Raw genomic sequence first — 12,673 nt, forward strand, 5'->3', positions numbered from 1 at the left:
TGACTTCATATGAAGGGCAGATGCCATCCTGGACTGGTCGCCACTCAATCACAGAGCAAATACAGAGACGGAGAGCCATTCACACTCATTGACAGTGTTACATAGTGGGAAACGAAGCCAAGCTGTCTGTAGGGGCACAGTCATTGAAGTTGTCTATCATGTCACATAACGACCGATAATTTTACATTGCAGTCAGATAACATTCTCATGTTGGCTGTCTTTTTTTAAATGAAACAGGATAACTCATCAAGTTAGACACATGGAAATAATCAAATAGATTTTACCTCTAGGTAAAATTAAACCTTTTGAAGTCTCTTGAGTCACTCACTTCACAGTTCCTTGTTATTACAATGTGCATCTTACTTTATTGTAAAGGATCTAATCCTGATCCCATCTGAACAAAAGCAGGGAGCCTAGTAGTGAATTTTATAGCTACAATTATGTTTTGTATATGTCATGGTTTCCCTTATCTTTTCAGTAAATCTTGGCCAAGATGTCTAAGTATCTGGTTTGTTGGATATGATGGATTTTGCTGGGTAGCACGCCCGCCTCACAGTTAGGAGGGTGCGGGTTCGATTCCACCTCCGGCCCTCCCTGTGTGGAGTTTGCATGTTCTCCCCGGGCCCGCGTGGGTTTTCTCCGGGCACTCTGGTTTCCTCCCACATCCCAAAAACATGCTTGGTAGGCTGATTGAGCACTCCAAATTGTCCCTAGGTGTAAGTGCGAGTGCGAATGTTTTTTTGTCTCTGTGTGCCCTGCGATTGGCTGGCAACCGGTTCAGGGTGTCCCCCGCCTACTGCCCGATAACGGCTGGGATAGGCTCCAGCACACCCGCGGCCCCCGTGGGGACTAAGCAGTTCAGAAAATCGATGGATGGATGGATGGATGGATGGATGGATGGATGGATGGATGGATGGATGGATGGATGGATGGATGGATGGATGGATGGATGGATGGATGGATGGATGGATGGATTTTATGCTGTCTGAGAGTATCATACTATTGATGGCTCCAGTTATCAATCACTTCATCAGATTTTATTTATATAGCCCTTTACAACAGCCAACTGGGACCCGAAACGCTTTACAACAAGATAATTAGAAATTGTTTGTGGGCTTATAGCATCATTTATGTAGATTCTTATAGCAAGTTATTGATGGGCGTAGGGCTACTCTCGCCTGACGTGCATGGGCAGGGTGGTATTGACTCCCACTCAGTGATGTTGTGGATGTCGGTGTGGATGATTGTTTGTGCCCTGCAACCAGCTCATGGTGTAGGCCACCTCTTCCCCGAAGTCAGCTGGGATAGCAACTTCTCACCCTGTACAGGATAAGCGGTGTTGAAAATGGATGAATAGATTCATACATATTGTTATACACATTTATTTTACATTTTGAAGGCGGATAAAGTATTTTTTCAATTTATCTTTTATATCCCTGACATGGCGGACACAGTCACAGTCAGGAAATACAAATTCAAATATTGGAAGGCTCTGAAAATGGCATGTTGCTTGCTTGCTCTGCTTTTTTAGGTCTATGCATGAAATTATTTTCCATCTGCATCTCCAAAATATTTTTCTTAACTTTATTCGGCACTCAAAACTTACCACTGGCATGCATGATAGTTATTTCTCGATACAGTATGTACTCTGCAATTGACTGGTGATCAGTCATGGGTTTACCACGGCTCAAGCATGTTGCAAGCTGGGATAGGCCTAAGTTTCCCGGTGCCCTAATGAGGACAAGCTGCATAGCAAATGGATAGCTGGATGTTTAACTGCGAAAAAAATATTACATCCCTCCACTACACACAAGTTCTTTGTTAAACCATTTAGCTGAACAGTTTAAAAGCAATATTTTTAATGGGGAATGTTCCTCCAATTATAATACCTAAAATCTCTGTTGTTGGTGCCCTGAGACACTTTTCATTTCCAGTGAGAGACTGGCTATGAACAACACCCCCTTTTCTTTAATGATTTCCTTTTATGGTGGGCTGTCAACCACTTTAGCGACTCAGCTTTGGCACAAATGCCCCAATAAACACATTTGCTTTTTCTATTTTAAGAAGCAATTATCTTTAAATGAAAAGTAGCTTGCCGTTGTTGGGTTTTTTTTGTCCACAATATCATTCATATCTAATGTGTGATTCATGACTGTGATGTTATTGCATTAATGTGATTTCCTAATCCTTTTGTTGCACCTAAATATTTTTTCGTATGATTCAGTGTGAAACAAGAGACTGGTAGGTACTTAGAATCAGTTCAGAAAAGGAGTGCTTTTACTGGCAAGTTGCAGTTTACTGTAAATTGCACAGACATAGTTTACTGTAAATTTCTTAGTCTGTAAATTTACTTGGCTCTACATATTTCAAAATGGTGTACAATCTGACAATCTTTGTGTTTTATTTAGTCATGTATTAAATACACTGAATAATTTGCCTCCCAAATTGTTCAGATGGGTACATTTGATCTCGCTATGGAGATGTGAAGACAGATTTTCTAAGTGATGTTGTCAGTTTTGTTTGGATTTGGATATTTTTTTAATCAAGACGTTGGGAGTATTTGTGACAATTGTGAGCTCAGTAATTAACTAGCCAAAACACTTTTGCTGCCCAGAAATACATATAAAAATACTTCAGAGAACCCATGTAACAAAATGATTTCAACTCATCATTTTCATTCAAGAACTAACTAATTCCATTGAGCAGTTTTAATAATTCCATTAATTTCTGCACATGTTCTCTGTCTCACATTGGTAAAATTCATCTTAAAATTTAAATAATTTACATTCACATCAAAAGGTATTTAAATATCTGACAGTGATATTGTAGTGAGGGTTTCATTGCCATAATGTTGTTGACTTTCATATGTCCTCATGTGAGGGCAACTTTGGGATTTGGTTAAAGATCTAATTGCAGCAGGGTAGGAAAAAATATTTTAATTGTATCTTCACATCTCTACTCAAGTTTAAACAATTTCAGTTAAAGCATCGCAGGATGTGGCTTCCTGTAAAGCAGTGCTGAAACAAAAACACACGTAATCACTAGCAATAAACACAGTCACCCATACACGTAAGCCATGAAGGTCATTTTCTCTCCTGAGGCAAACCATTCATGTCTGATCTTGCACATCACTTACACAAAATAGACTACAGGCACGTTGCAGTGCGAGGGTATTTTAACCGGTGTTTAATCTCAGATTTTCACAAAGAAAAAAAATTACAATTCATCTAACAATGACTCTTGTACAACAACATAAATACTGTTTTGGAAAAATTCCAAAAATTGAGCAGTTTTTTTCTCCTCTTAGTCACTTTCTGTAAACATTGAAAAATGCAAATCAAGTCTTCTCAGTTCTCAACAAGACAATATCTAAATAACAACAACAGTTCCATCTGTGAGCCTTGGCCGCCTCAGTCTGCAAAGTATGTAAATGGGCTCAGAGAAAATGTTGACCCTTTCCTTTTTTTCTATTTTTTTTGTTTCTGTTACTTTCACTTTTCTAATCTTAATGTTCAAAGGAGTCAACTTTGTTTTCAACTCAGCAGGGTGTAGCAGAGGAAGGGATGGTTGCAATCAGGCTCCGTTCATCAGAAAAGGCTAGTCAGTGTGGTCTGTGACGGGCTCCTACACTCGTGAACGTCCATGCCGCCTGCGACTGAGGCAAGCACAGAGGTAACTGTCGGCATAGTGGGGTTGGTCAAGTCTGTCAGGGTGGTGGGGGTGCTGGAGGGGCTCATGGAAGCATTTGAGATTTCAGAGGCCGGTCCTGACGGCGTGCCTCCCGGCAGTGTGGAGCCGTCGGAGGTCTTGTCTGCACCGGTGCTTTCTTGTCGCAGAAGGTTCCTCCTGAATTTGGCCCGAGCGTTCTGGAACCAGACCTGCAAAGTTAAATAAAATCATTTGCAGTATCGTCCAGTGTATTTAGTAATCACATTCACACAGGTTCACAACATGTTTATGTTTTTACAGTATCATACATAAATACACACGAATAGGATCACAGATTGTATCTGACTGCACCTCCAAATATTTTCAATATTATCAGAACAATTCTTACAGCTGTAAAGCATGAACATGTGCACAATGTGACACTTTTTCCAAAACAATAAAATCACATTTAAGTAGTTGTGGATGTGCAAGCAAATGTGACAAAAACAAATCAAAAATTAACCTTGATAGCTGCAAGTAGCAAATGACAATGCTGAATTACACTTCTATTCATGCTCTTTTCTTTCAAACAAAAAAAATAATAATCCCTGTCTGATTTTCACTTACAACTGTACAAAAATGAATTACGGGTTTTCAAATTAAGAAATGAGTGTCTTTCTCAGTGTGCTTTGTAATTGTGTGTGCCTCCCTATGCAAGACAAAGATGAATGAAAACCCTATACAGCGGAGGCTGAGAAATAAAGCGCCAGACTGTCTATTCAAGTGTGAAAGTGTCTTCATTTTCAAAACGCAAACCCATTCAACCAGTCACATAGCACCATTCATGACAAAATAAACATGCACGCACTTAGCAAGTCCGAAACTTTTCAGCAGCTCAACATTGTTCAAGTCTTCTATGGTAACTTTTCAGCAGCTCAACAATGTTCAAGTCTTCTATGATAGTTTTGCTCTCAATATACGCTAGGCCTCGTTTGCAACACAAACATGAACTTGTGCTTCCACACAGTCACAATTGACCAATGGCATGTGATTGCACACCTGACACCATCGTTGCACCGGGCAATGTAACTGCAGGAGAAAGACTTTTCACTTTTCACCCATACAAAGTTAGTCATGACGAAAACGAGAATGCTGCCCAAGAATACAAGGTGGCTTACTTTACTCAAGAGTAAAACACAGTAGTGATAGATGACATCACGCAATTACACTATATTAAGTTGAAGGGGACGGACATTGGATATTAGCATTAGCTATAAACACTGTGAGTTTGTACACTGATGCTTGTTTTTTAATTGTCTATGTTGCAAAATCTGTCCCTACGCAAATAAACATGAACTGAAATAGAAAGATGCCATTCTGTGACCTGCAACGTTGCTATGTATCTTATGCAGCATGTTGTAATTCCTGCACAGCAACTCGACTGGTTAAAAATTTTGATACACTAAATTGAAACTCTTGAATCGCGCTGGATTGACTAAAGACACAGCAATAATGATTTGTGAAAAGGGCGTCGGTCTCATTCTCAAAGTGCCACAGACTGCTGCTCTACACAGTTTAAAAACTCTACAACTATTACCCACCCTCCTTTATTTTTTATAACAAAGAGCGGAATTCGATTAAATTGAAATTATTGGTGAAATGATTTGACTGATGATTCTAGTTGAAAAATCTATCATGTGTCTTCATCTTCATCAACAAATCCTGCCATTATGGATGTAAAGCATGTTTAACTCTGTGTGTGTTAACTTAAATTCACAGACCAAGCAAACAAAAGTACATTTATACTTCCATAATTATGTTTTACGCTGTTTGCCCTGCTTTGGGTCAGGTGGTGTCTATCCCAGTTGAATTCGGGACAAGTCATGTTACACCCTTGACTGATCGCCAGTCAATCACAGCTATAAACGGTATCCACTTCACATCATAAGAAGAAAAATAATTGTCTCAACAAAGTCATCAAGGTAAATAAAATAGAGATGTAAGGTCTATAATGCAGCACAAATAAGACAGGAAAGATGTTAATAAATTCAAATGCAAATTGCACATCCTTCAGAAGTCGCATTTGAATGCTGAGATATTGTTGCAAAATGTAAGTCACAAAGACGCTTGCAATAGTTTGTGTAAATATTTGGTCCGCAACATTCACACCCATTTATTCACAGTTGGCAAGTTGCCAGTTAATATAAAACTTAAAAATTACATACACTATACAATTAATTATAATCTTTCAAATGAAATGAAACGATTGAATTCGAATTGATGATTTTCCTTCTTTTTTCTCCTTTTTATCGTATCAAATTCATCGTTTTCCGGTTATTCAGCAGCAGACTTGGCAACAGCCTCTTTGCCACTGAGAGCAAGTGATGGAATCATGCATGCAGCCATGGGAAACGAGCAGGGGGAGAAGCACATCAGCTGGAATAGCAGGCGTGCAAACTTGAAAGCATCAAAGCAAAACGACTGCTTTGTTTTCTGCAAACGTTAATTAAAACAGTAGAATGAATTGTCAAATTGTCTCGTCCCCGTTATGATTTTACCGCTTGCCTGTGGAATTCTGTTGTAATCCCTCTTCTGTTACATTAAACAGCTTTTGGTTTTCATCCCTCATTCCTCATCATATCACTTATTCCCTTGACATATTTCATGCTTCCCCTTTCAGAGAATTGTCATTTATGCTTCAACATTGTGCTACAATTTAAATATAACAAACTAAATATTTTGTTGCATCATTATTTCCTCAGAGTGCGGTTTTCACCACATGATTAGTAAGTGCAATGCAAAAGAGATGTTGAGCCAGTTGTGCTTCCTTTCAGGACAAAATATTAAGAGTTTATTGAGATTGTTGTTCTACAATTTGTCCCATCAGTGTTTATAATTTGTTATATAATGCATTTCTCTGGCTTTGCTTTTATACACCAACAAAAACAGAAAGATTGAGACATAATGGAAGTCAAGCCTGGCACTTTTAATTTAAGAGCTTTCACAAAAATTGTGAAATTTACCGTTTGTGCAATAAAGCTAAGTGTAAATTTAACCATTATCTGTAGTATTTGGCTGAAAATTATTGGCAGCCCAAAGACTGGAAGCCATGGAGATCACGTTGAAGATGTTTTACAGCAGACACCTTGCATAATGTATTTGGTTTTTGTCGTGCAACACTCACTTTTGGCTTCAGTAAGTGAAAAGTATTCTCCGTTTGCTTGGCTTAAGACATCTGAATATGTGGCAGTGTATAAAGGTGATATTAAAAAACCCAGCCTGTCCAAAACACATCTGGACCTAACTTAATTTATTGTAATGTGTACCTGTAAGACCCGCTTAGTGAGGCCTGTCTTCTGGGCGAGCTGCTTGAGGTCCTTGGCGTCTGGATTATGGTTGATGGCAAAGTAGGACTTCATGGTTCTCAACTGGTGGTGTTTGAAGGATGTCCTCATGCGCTTGGTTTTCTGACTGGAGCTATACTGGGAATCCCTGTCCATTGACTCACTGTCATTCTCATTGCAGCTCAACGCTGCAGGCCAGCAGGGAACAAGAAAAATAGATTATTACACAGCGGGAAGAGTGATCTGGTCATTAAACGTTGTCATTTTTATTTCTAATTGTTGTATTCATTCCCAGCATCTCCTGGCATCTAATGGCTTTAATGTGCCAGTAGTAACAACACACTTCCTCCCATCAAACAGTGTTCTATTTTGTGGCATTAATTCATCAACATCCTCTTAAGCTTGGCACATAAATCCAATAACCAAAGACTAGAATGTATGTGCAGTATTTATGTAAATGAGATGAGCGTGGGAAATATGTCATTTAAAAAAAAAAAAAAATCACAGTATTTTTAATTTCCCAAAACAACCAAGTCCCACTTGAAACAGTGCCGGTGACGTTAGTTACAGCTACATATCCTCCAAACCTTGTTGCTCTGCATCTTCTTTCTGTCTTTACCAGGAAGAAGTGCTAGCCAAGCTTTAGTACACACTCGCTCATATTTGTCCCAGTCTGCAAATTTGTTGGCACTGGCCAAAGTGTTGCTGCGTGCATAACAGTTCGTGTTCAATATCTTAACGCTGCAAATGATGAATATCAAGTGAGTGAAAAGCATCAAAACAACACTTCTCTTAATTAGTGCATAAACACCACGCAGAACAAATGCTGCCTTCTACAAAAAACATATGCTGCAGTATTTTTAACCGAAAGCAATCTGAGAGTGTGTCTGATGGTCGCTTGCTTCTGCGAGTCTCATCGAGTGTGTTCAGAAGTTAATGCACACGCGCCACGTGAACCCTCGTATTTTCTACCGTACAGGTGAAGTTGGATGTGGTTTCTGGTTCGAAGCAGAAGAGGGCGCGCTGCATCTTTACTCTCGTCGAAGGTTCTTTTAATCTCTGCTATAGTTTCTAGTCTTTTTTTTTTATCTAAATGGACAAGAAAATGTTTTCTGACCTGAACAATCTACATGACCAACCTAGGTATTTAATTCATATAATCGATTTTTAAAATATGATAGAAAAACAAAGTATTTTTAACATCAGCAGTTTTTTTTTTTTAGGAAACTTTTTTCCCCCAAGAACACGCTGCACACGCGCGCGCACTTCTCATGTATAAAGTTGATTGAACTGTGTGCGCGTATAATGTATTACAAACGGTATATGACAAAACCGTGGCAATAATAACCTTTATCCAGCCATCCATTGTCAACACAGATTTTCCTGGTCAGGGTTGCTGGTGGTGCAGGAGTCTATCCCAGCCGAAATCGGGCGAAGGGCAAACTAGACCCTAAACTGGTCGCCAGCCAGTCGCAGGGGACATCCAGAGACGAACAATGAACAGCCAGCAATCGATCCCACGCTGTTCACCCACAAATCAGGCGGATGTACCTCTACATCATCAGAGCTTTAACTTGGAATCCCTCAAGCAAATAGTGCTCTATGAAACTGATGAATAACAATGAGAAAGCACAATGAACAACATTGGCCACGTCCCAGTGCAAAAAGCCTGCATGTGCGTGCGTTTGTGCGCGCGCGCGTGCGTGTGTGTGTGTGTGGGGGGGGGAGGGGGGGGTCTGCAGATGTCTATGGAGCCAGACAAGTGGAAAAGGTGAATGCTGGCGGAACATCAAAAAGTTCCCCTTCTAATCCCATGGAGGACAATGCTAACTTTAAATCATACATATTCCTGTCTTGTTAGGTTGTTAGGCTAAGTATTAACTTTGTTAGTGTGAAGTTGGTTCTGTCTTTAAAATACCAACTAATGGTGAAATTGTGCGTGTTTCCAGAAATGTGTACTCATAATGCATTGCGCGACTAATTTATTTTGTAATATGGTTCTGGATTGCGCGTGTAGCGAAAAGATTACTTTCCTTTGTTTGGACAGTTTATTACTGAGGTCCATAATGCGACTTCAAAATCAAAACGTCGTTAGTTTGAAGGCAGAAGATGTCTGAACTCGAGAACTAGGGCAAGTACCACACCGTAAAGGGCTCAACGTAACTTTATGGAAACTATATTGTCCGCAAAATAAAACACGCCCTCTCAAACACGCCATTGTGAAGGAGCTGCTGATATAAATTTGACAAACATTAAGAGATAGGCTACTGCTCCCCCCGATTCCAACTCATAAAAAAGTCGATTGATATTGGCTGGTCACGTAATAGCTCAAAGCGTAATAACCTACTTTGCCTCGACTTTCATTTGCATATCATTGGAAATAAAAAGATAAATAAATAAAACTTTTTTTCAGTTTTCAGATTTTATCTTTTTTTTTTACTTACAAATTAAATAATCTGCTGGCCCCTATTCGTTTTTTGCTCTTTATTTATTTATTTATTTATTTATTTATTTATTTATTTATTTATTTATTTATTTATTTATTTATTTATTTATTTATTTATTTATTTATTTATTTATTTATCAAAGTTCTGCACGTGTCCCTCTTACCTGCGTTATATGCTGCCAGCTCTGCTCCGGGTCCAGGGCTCTTCCTTTTCCTTGGCCGGCCTTTCTGCACTGTCCCCACTCCGTTGAAGTAGGATAGTCCGAGCGTGTTGGCCGGGCCCAGGCTCTTATGTGGCACCACATCCGCGTGATTAAAATGTGTCTGATAGTCTCCCTGGATGAGAGTCTCGAAGTGCAGCCGACAGTACACCAGACTGTCCTTCATGCCAAAGTGGTCCCCGGTGGTGAGCATCTTGCTGCAGGTAGTGCATGTGAAGCAGTTGAGGTGGTAGACCAGATCCCGGGCGCGCATCACCATCTCCGAGGCAGAGATGCCGAGATGACAACGAGCGCATCTCTGCACCGAAAATCTTCTGCGGGCGACACAGAACCCCATCAGCGGCTGGAAACGCATACAATCGAGCTCAGGGGGCTACCGCTCTGACACGACACGCCACTGTGGCGCGGTCATGCAGCCAACAGGCGAAAGTTATTTCTTTAACACGCGAATTTTTTATTACTACAGCGTCAGGCAAATATATATAGGTGCGGTTTTGAAAACAATAAGAAAATATTCGAGTGAATAAAACTTTCTTTCTTTCTTTCTTTCTTTCTTTCTTTCTTTCTTTCTTTCTTTCTTTCTTTCTTTCTTTCTTTCTTTCTTTCTTTTATTAGCCTACTGGACTGCATAAATGTGGGCAGTCAAGGTAAGCCAGAACACAGTAACTGATCAAGTTTCAAGTTTCTTTCATTTTGTATTTTGGGGCGTATTACCATTTGTTTCCCTGCAGTGTGTTTCAGACTAAACGGCACACATAATGGCCCCCAAAATGTTCATTCATATAAACAACAGCAGAAACACTTTAAAAATATGTATTTCACTCGTGCCTGTACTTTGACCTAATTTCAGACAAAAATTGGACCGACCGAAATTGGATCGTTTTCAACCAAACAACTAAAATGTTGCGGTGGTTCTTTAAGACAAAATATGTTTTGTACCAATAAACCCAGGAAGTAGCAGGTCGGACCAATATTTTACCAAAATATTTTTTTTAATTCCAAATGTTTTTTTTTTTTTTGGCAAGACGAACAGCATGAGGGGTCTTGTGTAGTCAGCGTAACTGCAGGGCCTTCCTACCTGTAATAATCCTCCTTACAGTAGATGCTGCCGTCCTTGCTGAAGCAGGTGAGTTCCGACTCCAGGTTGAGTTTGCACTCGCAACACTTGAGGCAGCGCATATGCCACTGCTTGTCGACAGCCAGCAGGTAGTAGCGGTCAGCGATCTTCCTTCCGCAGCCTGCGCACAGGGCCACGCGCTCTGTTGTCAGGCACGGGATGGCCTGTTGTCAGCATGCAGGGAACACGCACGAGGACGCAGTCAGAACGTCAGACACTTGGTGTGTTTGCAACATCTCGTTAAGCGTGGACCAAAAACAGTAGACGTTCGTTCAATTTTCGATTCAAACACTAGTTCATCTTCACAATTATTATGAATTCTTAAAAAAGTCTTGATTTTTAAAGAGTACAGACTCAAAAATGTAACGCTCTCATATAAAATCACAATAATTAAACCTGCTTTAAACATCCTTTAAAAAAACTGAATTATAATTCATAACTGCAGTCAATATTTACTTCATTATTGTTATCATTATACTGATGATGATTATTATAATATTTATTACTATTTGTATGGAACAAATTACTTGTCTCCAAAACAGCACAGCTCACATTTATATATCATTCGGAAATTGAATGTATAGTTCAATTTATATGTGACATTAAATTTGTTTTAAAGAGGGACTATCATGCAACGAATATTATTATCGAAGTAAGTTATGTATTTCAGAATTTCCCAAAAAATACCGGTATACAAATTATCTTAGTGTTCGTTTCTATTTTGTTCATGAATGTTTCTCATAGGAAAATCCACACATGCAGCTTTCCATTTTTGATATTTGATTTATTTATTTATTTGATCGATGTATGTTAATATTATTATTATTATTATTATTATTATTATTATTATTATTATTATTATTATTATTATTAATTTGTGACTTTATGCGAGTAAATATTTTTGGGGATCGTTTTCGATGTCGAAGTCCGTGGTGGAAGTTTGCTGCCTTTGCATCCACGAAAGCACCGCAACATCAACTATTTGATGAAGATTGAAGTTTCTTCACTGAAATCTCAGAGGCCGCTATGCAGTGTGCTGTAACAACCCCAAAAAATGAAAGAAATTGCTCATACCGTCTCCGACTCGCCCATATCGATAGCTGAGCTGATGGCCGCTGACTCGCTCTTCCCTCTCCGGTCCATTTCTTCCACCACGCCGTGCACGTCGCCTCCGGGGAGGCCATGGAAAAGCATTGTTGCCGCCGATGGGAGAATACTAAAACTATTCTCTTCGGATCTAAAAGCCAAGATGTCCATCAGAAGAAAAAGCCACTTGCGGTTGTGTCCTTTATTTTTTTTCAGGCTTTTCCTTGTTGACGCGACAAGTTAAAAATCCAGATCAGGGAGGAAAAAAATGAGGGAAAATTGGACACGTGTTCTCCTTACTACTTATGATCCGCCAATGGAAACTCTTTTCCGGACATATTCATTCTGATTCAGATTATTCATTCGCAATTAACAGTGACGTTTATGGATTTTGTCTCCGTAGTGATCTACAGTTTTTCTATGACTAACTGATATTGCTAACATTTCTGCCATGAATAAAACGTACCAAACGGCCGGGCTATGTTGCTCTTGGTTCCGATGTCTTCTCCACTAAACCAGGGAGTGAGATTTCAGAATTCGAATCTCAAAATTCCTCCCCTTCACTCCCCTTTACTCTGTGCAGTTTAAAGGGAAGCAGCGGAGACCCCCTGCATCTCCCAAATTAAAAAAAAAAAGTAGAACAAAAACAAAAAATAATCCAAATGATTTGAAAACGTGGGCGCAGCTCCCTCTTCTTTAGGTTCAACAGTCCGGATGTTATGTCAAACTATTTGTAGATGACATTAAAAAATAAAATAAATTAAAAAAAATATTTGCATTGTGCAGTCCCCTCTGAGACAAGCGTTGTTTT

The 12,673-nt window shown here is 39.4% G+C and overlaps 1 protein-coding gene across 1 annotated transcript; it reads right to left on the bottom strand.

Moving 5' to 3' along the window:
* Window positions 1-3,532: 3,532 nt before the first annotated feature.
* lhx2b (LIM homeobox 2b) lies at window positions 3,533-12,458 on the bottom strand. Its single transcript, XM_061278853.1, has 5 exons — window positions 11,851-12,458; window positions 10,738-10,940; window positions 9,603-9,973; window positions 6,975-7,180; window positions 3,533-3,878 (listed from the first exon to the last, which is right to left on the bottom strand). The coding sequence occupies exons 1-5, from the start codon at window positions 12,031-12,033 to the stop codon at window positions 3,588-3,590; spliced, it is 1,254 nt and encodes a 417-aa protein (XP_061134837.1). The 5' UTR covers window positions 12,034-12,458; the 3' UTR covers window positions 3,533-3,587.
* Window positions 12,459-12,673: the final 215 nt, after the last annotated feature.

Source organism: Syngnathus typhle, linkage group LG5, assembly GCF_033458585.1.
Source record: "Syngnathus typhle isolate RoL2023-S1 ecotype Sweden linkage group LG5, RoL_Styp_1.0, whole genome shotgun sequence".
Lineage (NCBI taxonomy): Eukaryota > Metazoa > Chordata > Actinopteri > Syngnathiformes > Syngnathidae > Syngnathus > Syngnathus typhle.

What these genes read in the sequence shown, in the direction of transcription:
- lhx2b (XM_061278853.1), bottom strand. Translation starts at nt 12,033, where the DNA reads ATGGACATCTTGGCTTTTAGATCCGAAGAGAATAGTTTTAGTATTCTC. An exon ending in ATATGGGCGAGTCGGAGACG is followed by an intron (nt 10,941 to 11,850) that starts GTATGAGCAATT and finishes TGCTGACAACAG; the next exon opens with GCCATCCCGTGCCTGACAAC. An exon ending in TCACTAAGCGGGTCTTACAG is followed by an intron (nt 3,879 to 6,974) that starts GTACACATTACA and finishes TTAACTTTGCAG; the next exon opens with GTCTGGTTCCAGAACGCTCG.